This window comes from Lepidochelys kempii, chromosome 3 (assembly GCF_965140265.1).
Source record: "Lepidochelys kempii isolate rLepKem1 chromosome 3, rLepKem1.hap2, whole genome shotgun sequence".
Classification (NCBI taxonomy): domain Eukaryota; kingdom Metazoa; phylum Chordata; order Testudines; family Cheloniidae; genus Lepidochelys; species Lepidochelys kempii.
The window spans coordinates 45,020,228-45,034,736 of NC_133258.1; the positions used below are offsets into that span (position 1 = coordinate 45,020,228).

The 14,509-nt window shown below is 39.6% G+C and overlaps 1 protein-coding gene across 2 annotated transcripts in view; it reads left to right on the top strand.

Moving 5' to 3' along the window:
• AGPAT5 (1-acylglycerol-3-phosphate O-acyltransferase 5) overlaps positions 1-13,714 on the top strand; it is a 115,905-nt gene extending 102,191 nt beyond the window's left edge. For both annotated transcript variants that reach the window (XM_073336236.1, XM_073336235.1), the window contains 2 exons: positions 9,437-9,560; positions 11,119-13,714. In XM_073336236.1, the coding sequence (XP_073192337.1) occupies positions 9,437-9,560; positions 11,119-11,344 (350 nt within the window). In that variant the 3' untranslated portion in view covers positions 11,345-13,714. The remainder of the gene's footprint in view (positions 1-9,436; positions 9,561-11,118) is intronic.
• Positions 13,715-14,509: the final 795 nt, after the last annotated feature.

The window sequence follows — 14,509 nt, forward strand, 5'->3', positions numbered from 1 at the left end:
ATGGTGTAACTGGAATATGCTTTATGCCAAAGGTCTCTTGTAAGGTATCATAACAAAGGTTATAACCTACAGAATATATTCCTCCTATTTGTATTTATGTATCATTCTTGTATCTGAAGCTAGAAATATGAAGTATAACTCTTAGGTCCTTTTGTAATTATGCAAAGTGTGAGCCATTGATGGTGGTTTAGAATCTTGATGACTCGCATTGACTAGGACAATTGGTTGTAAATGGTTTATTTACTTGCAAGCCTCCCTGGGTACGTGTAGGCCAGCCCATGGGTAATGATGAATGAGGTCTCACAGGACATGTGGCCATGTCATATGATACTGGAATCCATCTTAAATCTGGTACTTTTCCATTTAGAAGGAGGGATGGGGACCCAGAGATACAAAAGATTCCCACCTTGTGCCAAAGCTATAAAAGGGGGTGGAACAGAACAAAGGGGACTGCAGTCATGAGAAAGTCCCTGTTTTCCACCTAAGATGTCTGTTGGAACTACAAGGACTGTACCAGGGGAAAGGATTGGGCCCAGACTAGGAAGGAGACTAGTCTGTGAAAGAAGCTTATTGGAACATCTCTGAGGGTGAGATATTATCTGTAATCAGTTTCTTAATGTATTAGACTTAGACTTGTATGTTTTTGCTTTATTTTGCTTGGTGACTTACTCTGTTCTGTCTGTTATTACTTGAAACCACTTAAATCCTACTTTATAAAATCACTTTTGTTTATTAATGAACCCAGAGTAAGTGATTAATACCTGGGGGAGCAAACAACTGTGCATATCTCTCTATCAGTGTTATTGAGTGTGGACAATTTATGAGTTTACCCTGTATAAGCTTTATACAGAGTAAAACGGATTTATTTGGGGTTTGGATCCCATTGGGAATTGGGCATTGGAGATAGGTGACCGGCTGAGCAGTTTTTGGTTAGTCTGCAGTTTGGGGGCATGAACCAGACCTGTCTGTGCTGAAGCAGGCTAACATGTCTGGCTCCATAGGGCAGGGTTCTGGAGTCCCAAGCTGGCAGGGGAAATGGGCTCAGAGGTAATTCCAAAACGTCAGGTGACAGTCCCAAGGGCGTCTCTGTGACCGAACCCGTCACACATGTTGCACTGTATTTTTACCATCCTGCTGCAAAGGAGTTAGTGGAAAGATTTATTCAGATGTTCAAGCACGTGATTCATGCTACAACCCTGGATAAAGGTAGCTTTGCAGACAGGTTTGTAGATTTTCTATTAGCCTATAGGAATTCAGTACATGCTACTACTAATCAGGGACCAATCATGTTTATGGGTCATAATTTAAAAATCTCACCTCCACTTGTTAAAACCTGACCTACAGAAAGAGATTTGAAAGAAACTGTGATCCAATGGCCCCAAATAGTCCCACTTGCACACCTTCATGCAGAAGGAAAAAATCTTAGCAATTTCCAAGAATTCATGGAAGCCTAGCTTGATTACATCATATTCCAGTACTCTCTCTTATTGGGTGGAAGTAGCACCAAATATGTAATGGAAAAGACACAAACCAGTTTTTGAGCACAAGTTCAACAGGATATTCTGCACCTGTGATGCCTGTTGAAAATCCTGAGCCTTCAGTACAGCTACAGACAGTGACTTGGGATAGTGCCTGTGAGCCTCATGTCCCTGTTTCTTCTACGAAAAGACCCCAACACTTCAGAGCAGGAAGATGTTGTTGATACAGCTATACCAGAAAGTGCAGTTACTTTCAGAAACTGTTGCTATGCCTATGAGACTTTATTTAGAAAGAAGCCTTTAACCGATTACCTCTCAAACTTAATTTGTAGCATGTGTATTAGTAGTTTATATAGTAATACGTTTATAATTATTTGTATGTCCTTTCATGCAAAGGGGGGACGACTATAGAAATTGTAATAGAAATTGGGTAGTATTTCTTTAAATAGTTTGGGAAACCTGTAGTGGGTCACCCCTTCTATTGCAGAAGCCACCAGAACCCAGTCACAGCAGCAGTGTACATAGGTAGCTTGGTTGTGTATATTTGTACATAGCCAGTAAACACAGTTATTTGGAATCCATCTGTGACCGTACGATTCCACAAAAAAACTTATTTCTGGGGAGTGAAGAGGTTGAGGCTTTTCATATCCATCATTCAGTGGAAGTTTTATATTTATATAAGTAGTGTTTTTGTGTTTGAGGGCGTTTGGTTTTTGCTCTGCGGTTCATCTTTTATGGACTCGTCTGTGCCTTCCTCGATACAGAAGACTGAAATTCCTCGATACAGAAGACTGAAAGTGTTAATCTGTTTTGAAAGTACGGCATTAATATATAAAAAGTGGTGGAATTTTACTGGAGGCTTAGCTTGTGAAATACCATTGACTAAGATATTTGTTTGAGATTGAAATACATTTGAGATTTGATTGTCCCTTGGAGACTATCAGTGACATTTTTAAGAATCCAAATAATACATTATAAGTCTCTATGCTACATTACCATGAATTCTTTCTTGTGTATGGGGCTTGGAATTTCACTAATGGATTTAACATTCTTGCCTTAAAACATTGTAAATTGCCGTATTTTCCTTCCTCTTGCTTTGATTGGTCATTAGTATCATTATAAGAGTTTTATACTCTTAGATCTTAACTTGCTGCTAAGTCATTTTGTGAGACTGAAAACTTTTATTAGCAAGTTATCTCCCATACGAGAGTCAGTCCACTTTGGTCCCATGTGAATTATTAATGTTCATTTAACACTTATTTTACTTGGTTCTTGATTTATAATCATAACTAAAGTTGTCCCTAATCAAAAGTTTGATACAGTGCATGATTCTCAATTATATTATATCTTTTGCAGGAAAGTTCAGACTTTTTTGTTCCTCCTGTTTATTGTAACAAATTCTGGCGAGAGCCAGGATTTGCAAAGCCTGTCAAATGTTGGCTTTTAGGGCCAACAACCCTAAAGTTGAATTTAATTTGTGCATAATAAATTGCTACAATAAGCTTTCTTAGCTTAATTACAAAAGCCTTTTGGGAGTTAAACTGATGTGAAATTGAGGGTCATGGGACTACCACAAACTTCTGGAGGTTATAGTGATAAAATCCATCTGTTTCTTCTCAAAAGCAGCAGCTCAATAAATTGTTCTTATCCACTGGTGTAAGTAAGTGGTTGCAGTTGCACTGTGTGTCTAAAAAATAAAAAAATGGATTAGTCACATTAAACCCTAATATGAATTGCATAATAAAAATAGCTCAAGTAGCTGGCATGATTGCTTGCATTTGAGCATTTTCTATAGATGTACTGGAGAGCACAGTTTAAAAATGATCCTGCGGCTAAGAGCAAGGGGATTGGGGTGGGGAGGGAAAAGGATCTTTTAACACTTGTAGCTACAGATAAGAAAGTAGCACAGCAGCCTTGGATGCAGGCCAATCTGGCCATCCAGCTGCAAGGGTGAGTTCGGTGCAGATATGAGGAAAGGGATTAGGTTTACATAGTGAGGAAACCTGGATGGGTAGGAAGGTTTAGGACTTTGATTTAGGTGAGTTAAACTTATGTTTAAAGCTAGAGGAGGAAGTAAGGCTACACATGCATTGGCATTTGCTGGAGAGAGGCAGCATCAGTGCTCAGATACATGGAATTTCTTTGCCATGAAAGAAGCGTTTAGTTTTAAGTTTGATTAAAATTGTTTTTAAGTAGCAAATCATGAGGAATCAAATCCTCCTTTGTTTAGCTGTATGGATAAAACTGCAGAAACTTTGAAACATTTTTTCAGTTTGCGTCTATTGATCTATATGTTCTATAATATGTTCTATTCCCTTTTGTTAGCAGTACTGTAATGAGGTAATGTTGTCCTTTGCTATTTTACAATGACATTGGGAGCTAATCAATATTCTTTTACAGAGTTTGATAGTAGTTGTAAAAATACCATATGGCTGTTAACAATGGTTTTCAAATGCTATTTTAAACTGGTTGGGGTTTTGTTTGTTTTTACTTAATTGTGTATAAATAAATGTCAGGGAAGAGCTATTTGTTCCTTTATAGAATAAAGTCATAAAATAAAACTTGAAATAAATTAACACCGTAAAAGTTCCACCATGCTCCAGAACAATATTTTAAATATATTTTAAAGGTAAATGGATACATTTATATTTAGCAGCAGTTCTCAAACTTTAGGAACCCAAAGACCCCCATTTTGATTTAAAATTTTTCGGGGACCCACCAGCCCCCCTGCTCAGGCCCCGCCCCCACTCCACCTCTTCCCCCAAGACCCCACCCCGTCCCACCTCTTCCCACCCCCTCTCACTCTATCCCCCCTCCCACCATCACTAACTCTCCCCCACCCTCACTCACTTTCACAAGGATGGGATAGGGGGTTGAGGTGCAGGAGGGGGTGCAGGGTGTAGGCTCTGGAAGGGAGTTTGGGTGTGGGAGGAGGTGCGGGGTGTGAGCTCTGGGAGAGAGTTTGGGTGCGGGCTCTGGCAGGGAGTTTGGGTGCATGATGGGGTGCGGGCAGAGGGTTGGGGTACAGTAGGGGGTTCGGGGTGCAGGCTCTGACTGGGCAGCACTTACCTCAGGCATCCCCAGAGGCCACAGGGACGTGCTGGCCGCTTCTGGGAGTAGCGCGGTGCCAGGGCAGGTAGGAAGCCTGCCTTAGCCCTGCTTTGCCGCCAGACTTTTAGTGCCTAAAATCTCCCTGTTTGGCTTCAGTAGATAGAAAGAGGTGGAGGAGTTTATCAGCAGGGACCACAGACCCCCTGGAGAACCCTCAGGGGCCTGGGGACCCCAATTTGAAAAATTCTGGTGTATATGGTAAAATGCTGCCTAAAACCAAGTAGAAAAAAGACGCAATAAGACAGCTTCCAACCGTTTGTTTCCTATTTTTGCATATTTTAGAAAGTTCCATGTTAAGGCTTCTCTCCCTTGCCCAAAGGATGAGTTGTTCCGTAATGAAAGTTAGTTATTAGTATTTATTAAGACACAGATAATGCCCCTTTGGTTTTAAAATATGAATTGTGCACTCTTAGGCATCCCCACTCCATTAGTTTCAGGATTAGAATCTATGGTATGGATCTCTCATTTGTTTTGTTAAAGTATTTCAGAATCTTAAATGTGTGAAAATTGAAATACTTGGAAACTGTTTTCCTCTAAAGAGACAGTCTGTGCCACCTTCCAAAGATTTTGTCCTGTATCACATCTTCCCGCATATTACCACATAATAGATATTGGTGTGGTCGTGCAAGAATCAGGATGGGTTTCAGCTTTGACAGTGGTTCATATGTCTCTCACTCTTTGGTCAAGTTTTAATTATTCCTCAACATAGCCCATATCTTGCATGACTGCACTGTTCACTAAGTAAAATTACAGCCACTTATTATATGCACCGTGGCCATCTGTTTTCCATCTGTTGTCTGTCTATAATATATAAAGGCATTTTTGGACCCTTTTCAAGGTTTAACATTGTCTAAATGTGGAGGTACTGCCACCTTCCCCAAAAATGCAGCATCAGGATGAGAAAGTGTGTTAGGGGTTTCTGTTGGTGGGACAACATGGTCACTACCTTTTAAACTTATATTTTCATCATTATTCATGAACACAAAGTGATATTATCAACAAAAAATCCAATACAGGATGTAAGATCCATTTGAATGTAACCATTTAAACAGTTTAGCTGAGGTAACAGCTTCCAATACGCTGTTCAGATAATAAAGAGTTCTATTCATAATTGGGTCAGTATTTGCGTAGTGAACTGCTCTAAGCATAAATATGATGTGAAAAAAAAGAAGCAACAATCAAGCAATATAATGCTCTCTATAAAAACAGAAAAATGAAGAGGTATCAGAGGATCTGCCTTCTAACCAGGGGGGTGAAATAACTCCAGGTGACTATATTTTAAAACAAGTTTACCATCACGGAGATTATATTGATTATCAGACAGTGTAAAACATAAGTATACCCTGTGCTCTATCAAGAACAGAGAAGCCAAGATTCACTGCCTACAACTAGCATCACCTACATCTTGTCTCTGGTGATGCCAGTATAAAAGAGTCATAGAATCATCATAGAATCATAGAATATCAAGCTTGGGAGGGACCTCAGGAGGTCATCTGGTCCAACCCCCTGCTCAATGCAGGACCAATCCCCAACTAAATCATCCCCGCCAGGGCTTTGTCAAGCCTGACCTTAAAAACTTCTAAGGAAGGAGATTCTACCACCTCCCTAGGTAACGCATTCCAGTGTTTCACCACCCTCGTAGTGAAAAAGTTTTTCCTAATATCCAACCTAAACCTCCCCCACTGCAACTTGAGACCATTACTCCTTGTCCTGTCCTCTTCTACCACTGAGAATAGTCTAGAACCATCCTCTCTGGAACCACCTCTCAGGTAGTTGAAAGCAGCTATCAAATCCCCCCTCATTCTTCTCTTCTGCAGACTAAACAATTCCAGTTCCCTCAGCCTCTCCTCATAAGTCATGTGTTCCAGACCCCTAATCATTTTTGTTGCCCTTCACTGGACTCTCTCCAATTTATCCACATCCTTCTTGTAGTGTGGGGCCCAAAACTGCACACAGTACTCCAGATGAGGCCTCACCAATGTCGAAAAGAGGGGAACGATCACGTCCCTCGATCTGCTCGCTATGCCCCTACTTATACATCCCAAAATGCCATTGGCCTTCTTGGCAACAAGGGCACACTGCTGACTCATATCCAGCTTCTCATCCACTGTCACCCCTAGGTCCTTTTCCGCAGAACTGCTGCCTAGCCATTTGGTCCCTAGTCTGTAGCGGTGCATTGGGTTCTTCCGTCCTAAGTGCAGGACCCTGCACTTATCCTTATTGAACCTCATCAGATTTCTTTTGGCCCAATCCTCCAATTTGTCTAGGTCCCTCTGTATCCTATCCCTGCCCTCCAGCATATCTACCACTCCTCCCAGTTTAGTATCATCCACAAATTTGCTGAGAGTGCAATCCACACCATCCTCCAGATCATTTATGAAGATACTGAACAAAACCGGCCCCAGGACCGACCCCTGGGGCACTCCACTTGACACCAGCTGCCAACTAGACATGGAGCCATTGATCACTACCCGTTGAGCCCGATAATCTAGCCAACTTTCTACCTACCTTATAGTGCATTCATCCAGCCCATACTTCTTTAACTTGCTGACAAGAATACTGTGGGAGACCGTGTCAAAAGCTTTGCTAAAGTCAAGAAACAGTACATCCACTGCTTTCCCTTCATCCACAGAACCAGTAATCTCATCATAGAAGGCGATTAGATTAGTCAGGCATGACTTGCCCTTGGTGAATCCATGCTGACTGTTCCTGATCACTTTCCTCTCCTCTAAGTGCTTCAGAATTGATTCCTTGAGGACCTGCTCTATGATTTTTCCAGGGACTGAGGTGAGGCTGACTGGCCTGTAGTTCTCCAGATCCTCCTCCTTCCCTTTTTTAAAGATGGGCACTACATTAGTCTTTTTCAAGTCGTCCGGTACCTCCCCCGATCGCTATGAGTTTTCAAAGATAATGGCCAATGGCTCTGCAATCGCATCCGCCAACTCCTTTAGCACTCTCGGATGCAGCACATCCGGCCCCATGGACTTGTGCTCGTCCAGCTTTTCTAAATAGTCCCGAACCACTTCTTTCTTCACAGAGGGCTGGTCATCTCCTCCCCATGCTGTGCTCCCAGTGCAGTAGTCTGGGAGCTGACCTTGTTCGTGAAGACAGAGGCAAAAAAAGCATTGAGTACATTAGCTTTTTTCCACATCCTCTGTCACTAGGTTGCCTCCCTCGTTCAGTAAGAGGCCCACACTTCTCTTGACTTTCTTCTTGTTGCTAACATACCTGAAGAAACCCTTCTTGTTACTCTTAACATCTCTGGTTAGCTGCACCTCCAGGTGTGATTTGGCCTTCTTGATTTCACTCCTGCATGCCCAAACAATATTTTTATACTCTTCCCTGGTCATCTGTCCAATCTTCCACTTCTTGTAAGCGTCTTTTTTTGGGTTTAAGATCAGCAAGGATTTCACTGTTAAGCCAAGCTGGTCACTTTCCATATTTACTATTCTTTCTACACATCGGGATGGTTTGTCCCTGTAACCTCAATAAGGATTCTTTAAAATACAGCCAGCTCTCCTGGACTCCTTTCCCCCTCATGTTATTGTCCCAGGGGATCCTGCCCATCAGATCCCCGAGGTTGTCAAAGTCTGCTTTTCTGAAGTCCAGGGTCTGTATTCTACTGCTCTCCTTTCTTCCCTGTGTCAGGATCTTGAACTCGACCATCTCATGGTCACTGCCTCCCAGGTTCCCATCCACTTTTGCTTCCCCTACTAATTCTTCCCAGTTTGTGAGCAGCAGGTCAAGAAGAGCTCTGCCCCTAGTTGGTTCCTACAGCACTTGCACCAGGAAATTGTCCCCTACACAGTCCTTTGTATATCTCAGACAGCCAAGTTAACTAAAGGAAAAAAATACCTAAGTCCTGTGTAGTTCATTTTCCTTTAACAAATTATGATGACTGTGTTCTGACATTAGGCTGTAACTGATTGATTTAGGATGCATAACAAGCCAATCAGGCTATTTCCCCAGAATCTTTTTGAAGTATTTTCGTTCAATGTATGTTAAGTAAATGAAATACCTGATCTGGGAGTAAAAGATACTATCAATCCTACACAGTCCATTCCAGTTAAGAATAGGTTGGAATTTTCGCTCACTCTACACTGTTCTATCCAGGAATGACTTGATACTGAAGTCAGTAGCATTGTACAATGTAAAAGAAGTATGCAATCCCAATCAAACCCCATGATTATTGGCAATTAATGGAAGACAGAAGTGTATGTTTTGAGGACTGCATTTGATTTTTAGCTATTACACACTTAAATTATAGGTTATTTCGATTCTAACCCACATCCTCTTAGAGATGGCCAGGGAAGTTACAGTAATTTGAATTTTGTTATACAATATTTCAGGCTAGGAGCTATTTTAAAAAAAAAAACTGTAACTTTTGATTTTAAAAGGGACAAGACATGGGTATTAGATTTTAAGCAGTTTAATCCAAAATCTAAAAATCATAGACTGGATGATTTTATGACCAATAACATTTAATAAAATATGCTGAAACAGAAGTAATCAAATCTCACATTACAGAACATCTGCTGATTGCTACTGGGATCTGGAAGGAACTTTCTCCATGTTGTACAATTGGGTTGATGGATTGTTGGAGGGTTTCCCACACTGGATAAGATAATGGATAAAATTTTCAGAAGCACCTGGGTCACTTAGCAGCCTAAATTTCCCCCAGTGACTTAGGTGCTTTTGAAAATGGTACTTAGGTTCCAAAGTCACTTAGACATTTTGAACATTTTGCTCTATATCTGTCTCTATTATTTAGTATTTATTTGGGGAACGTTTTTTCTACCATGTAAAAAGTACTTACAAGACTCGATTGTGGTTTTTTTGTTTGTTAGAGTTTCTGTGTAAGGAATGCCCAAAAGTTCATATTTACCTTGATCGGATCGAATTGAAAGATATTCCAGAAGAACAGATGTATATGAGAAGATGGCTTCATGAACGCTTTGAAGTAAAGGATAAGTGAGTAGCGATAGTCATGTCACATCTGAGATTTAAGATTTGATATGCTTCAGAGTTACTTATTTTTAGTATTAACACAATGAGCAGTCTTAGACCTTCTAAACATTTCCATGGACCAGATCACCCACTCTTCTAAGAATCCCATGGTAGGGGTCTGCTGGAAGCAAACTCTTAAGTTTGTTTTTCCACAGTTTTCCCCCAAATTGTTCCAACGATGGGGGTAAATGGCGTTTCCCACACTGGAATGTCTTATGAGGGGGGCACACACACAGAGTGGATCCACATGAGGGTCTGGCATACTTGCAGAGGTCTGTGCCTCCACATCAGCTCAGATTCCCTTCAAGTTCTCTCTCGTTCCCATGCAGCATGGTTCAGCAGGAACTGGCCTGCCAGAGATTCCTCAGTTGGCAGCTGCTCCTAGGTATAAATAGGTGATTACTAATTCCTAACCGTCTATATACCTGCATACATCCTATAAGTGAAAGGCTGCCACTTGTGACTCAACAGGTTCTGTAGGGATATATACCATTTCAAAGTCACAAGGCTATAATTGTCCCTGGTGTAACTTCATTGAGGTCAATGAATAGATTACATTAATTTGATCTTTGAGCCCATGTGTAAGGCAACTATAGATCTAGGCATCTATATATGGCCCTCATCACCACAGTATCTGAGCATCTCTCAACCATTAATACACTTTCTCTTCACCGCACTCCTGTGAGGTAGAAATGTACTATTATCCCTATTGTGCAGATACAGAACTGAGTCACAGGCAGAGGAAGTGACTTGTGCAGGGTTACACAGGAAGTGTGTGGAGGCAGGAACTGAATGGAGGTCTATAGTCCCAGTTCGGTGCCCTGTTCACTAGATCATCCTGCCTACCTAGATACATTACTGCTTGGCATGTGAATTTTAGGGATATGAAACATTCAGTATTTTCAGAATTTAGTTACATGCTAAAATATTACTCTCCAAACACAGTAGAAGGAAACTGTTTTTGTTGCTGAGCCAATAAAGCAATATCCACTGTAGACATTCTGACTTCAACATGTAAGAATAAAATGTTGGTGTTTATTTCCAAAACCCTTTGAGTCTCCTGAGACTTCATTATCTTCCTGTTTTGTTACATGCAGACACTTTTCCATTTGTTCACAGAGTTGCTTTTGTTATTGACAAGAAAATATTATTTTATTTAATATTTATTTTACAGGATTGGGGACTTGTTTTGCTAGGGACTGAGTAAATATAAATGTAGACACAATAATATACATTGAAAATAATTGTTTTTAGGATTAGCATGGGATGACAGGAAAAATCATTTGTGTTTTTTTAAGGGATTAAGTTTAAGCACGCAGGTACAGAACAATTTAAGCACGCAGGTACAGAACATAACTTTAATTGATTGACAATATACTTACAGTATGTTGTGTGTTCTTACCAAACCATTGCTATATGCACTGCTAAATATTTGATAGGTAATATAGGGTAAGATATAAAATTATTAGATGAAAGAAAATTGCTTTAAGCATGAACTAACACATGAATTTGTCTCTCACAGATTACTAATAGAGTTTTATGATGCAAAGGATTCTAAAAGAAGAAACAAGTTCCCAGGGAAATGTGTTCATTCCAAACTAAGCCTCAAGAAAACTTTACCATCCTTGCTGTTTCTAGGTGGCCTGACTGCTAGTATGCTTCTGACAGAATCTGGAAGGAAACTTTATGTAAAAACATGGATATATGGGACTTTAATTGGCTACTTATGGGTTAGTGTAAAAGCATAAGTAGATGCTGGTCTCTAATGAGAGAAATGTGCTCTCTTGTCTTGCACATTGCACCAAACTTTTTCCTGAATTTGTAAAGAAATGTAAATAAAGCCTTATTGATTGAACATTGGATAAATTGGAATTTGTGACTTACACCTCTGTGTGGTTGGTCTGGGGAAAATATACTTAGTTTTACAAATTTGCTACTGATTTTGCTGTAAAAATGACAGATAAACTGAGTTTTGTTACACATTGCTTTCCCCATGAATGAACATCCATCTGTATCTGCTGAAGATTAGTGGAAGTATGTCTTTATAGATACATAACTAAAGTGGACCAGTGAATGTATTTACTAACATTAATTTAGGGGATATATATATTCTTCTACTACTATTATTCATGTTTAGTTTTTGTTACTTTTCAATTCATTGCAGCAACTCAGTTATATCTATTCTAGCTGCATTACAGCTAACGGCAAAGCTAATGTTCTTCAGTATCTTGCTTTTCAGTTTTATCTAAATATGTTCTCAGAAGCTGATCAAATAAATGCCTAAATCATGACATGTTATGCAAGGTAGGGAAAAAGTTCCTAAGAACCGTTGTTCATCGGGAAGAAGTTTTGTTTATCTAGTGCATGATCTTTTGATTGCATTGCACTATTACCTGATTTAATTATTTTACATATGCAAAACATTTAATTATAATTAATATTATTGAACCAACAGCTTATTTTGTGCACCCTGTGTTTGTGCAGAAGAGAATATGTGCAGTATAATGAAATGTTAAGTTTAATTGTGGCCTAACCAGATTGTAGCCTACCTTATGTCTAAATCGTCAATAGTTTGTTGAAGATTCAGCTCAGCTAGTAGAACTGTAGAGTTTATGTGCCGTACACGGTATGAACATTCAGAAGTTTCCTGTTACCTCATCATTATCTCTAAGCAAATTGATGTAATCTGTATAATACATAGTAATACGATTACTTCAGCAGGAGTGTATATTATGGTAACAAGGAACTTTCAGATGTTCCTACTAAACTTAAAGCATGTGCCTTTGTCTGGTAATAATCTATGATTTAGCCTGATATTCATTGTCAAGAAATCATTTAGTGTTATAATATTACATTAGACTTTCACAGCATCCTAGTTGATGTACACTTCAGATGGATTGAAGATTTTGGTGTGGATACATGTGGTTTGCACGGTAGAATAATTGTGAAAGAAATGCATATCTGACCAGTATTTCACCTGCTTGAAAATACACATTTTGAAAACCCCTTGTGGTCAGCAAGCCTATGGTTCTCATGGCTATTGTATCTGTGTGTTACGTGGGGAAATTCCATTTCCTCTTGTTCAGGAAATAGGCTATCTGCACTAGGGTTCAGATAGAGAAGAGGATCCTGTATTATCTTCTTCTATTAGGAAATCAGACTCCCAGCATCACAAGACCTAGAGTATGCTTTTATCTCACTTTTCCAAGCTTTAAATGTACATCTCTTATTAGCTTTAATGGCATTTACATTGCATAAGCTCCTTATGCGTTAAAATAATAATATACATCTTGAAATTATCATTGTTCTCAAATTCCATCATAGTCAGAATAATTGAACAAGTGCTTGCTTTTAATACATATTTTTTTAAAAAATTTATAGAAGAATATTTACAAATCCACCTTAAAAATAATCCAGTACAATTTTCAGTTTGCAATTCTGTATCTTTCCATAATGGATTTTGTCACTAGACATATTTGTATCATTCATTTATGCAGAAGGTGTTGATGAACCATCTTAAAACAATGCCAGGGAACAATGTTTAGAATAGTATTGTTGTGAGGCTCTGAAACCATGGAAAAATAAGCCATTTTATGTAATAGGCAAACATGCTTCCTAATGTGCGTCGTACAGCTTGTGCTGTTCTCAACAGAATGGCCAATGGATGCAATCAGAACGCAGTGTTCTCCTGTTAATCTGACTTTGACGTATGAAATGTAAATTTACAATGAATCCTCACTTGTCATGATTTTATGTAACAGTCCAAAAGTTAAGAATAACACTTAACTGTACAACAAAAATAAATGCAAACTGCTTAACTCACTTGTAGCAGAATTACTGCTGTTTTGGAGGTCCTAATGACTACAATTTTGGCTCTCTCATGTTAAATTATCTAGAATATAATTGATTCAGTGAAACAAAGCAACTGGCCTGTTTATTTTGAATGTCATTCTCCTGGCTACTCTTACACAATTTTTTTCCTCACAATTAGTTTATACTTGTTATGAATTTGCTCATGTATTGGGTGTTCGGAGTATTGTATGCGATTTCTTAATATGCACTGGTGTCAACTTGAAATATTTCTTTATTAAAAAGGAAAGAGCCAGATGCTCATTCAACTTTTTTGCTGTTCCTACTTTTGTTTGGAGTAATTTTTTAAGCTTTTATGTTTGTAACTGTTTACAGCTGAATTATTCTTTACAAAACCAGTCAACATGCATGATTCTAACACTCTTCAGTAAAAAGGTTTGTATGAACAAAAGTCAAATAAAAATACACTTGTCTTTCTTTTCTGTGCTGCTAAAAATTTTCAGAAGCTTGGAATGTTTTATAAATGCCCATGTTCAGAACAAAGGAGATGGCTAGACTGTGATAGTAGCTTCGCAACTGACAATGCCTGCAAGATTTCGTTTTTAGTATTATTAATCATGTTTATTATGGCAGTGCCTAAGGACCAACAAAGAGTGGGGCGCAGTACAGAGTAGTTGACAATCCCTCCCCGAAGAGCTTGCAGTCTAAATAGGCCAGGCAGACAGAGAGTGAGGGGCAGGGAGGAATAACGTGCAAAGCAGTGTGATGGCACAAGCATGATGGCACAGTGCCATGACTTTTTTGTGAGGGGAGGGGAGTTAGTTAGGAGGGGATGAGTTAACAGGAAAGGAAGATGAGTGAGTACGACAGGGCAGGAGAAGGGGAGGCAGTTGTGGAGTGAAGCTGAGATGAGGAGACGGGGAGAGGCAGGTTTGGAGCAAACAGCCAATTAGTACAGAGCAGAGGAAGTCCAGTCAAAACTGGAGAAAGTTCTCTGTGTCCACAAGCCTCTGCTTTAGGTGCTTCTGTAACTGCTCCTCCAGACAAGTCTCTGGTTGGCTCCTCTGTGGAGTTCTTTTTCACCAAGGCCACAGTGGGAGTGG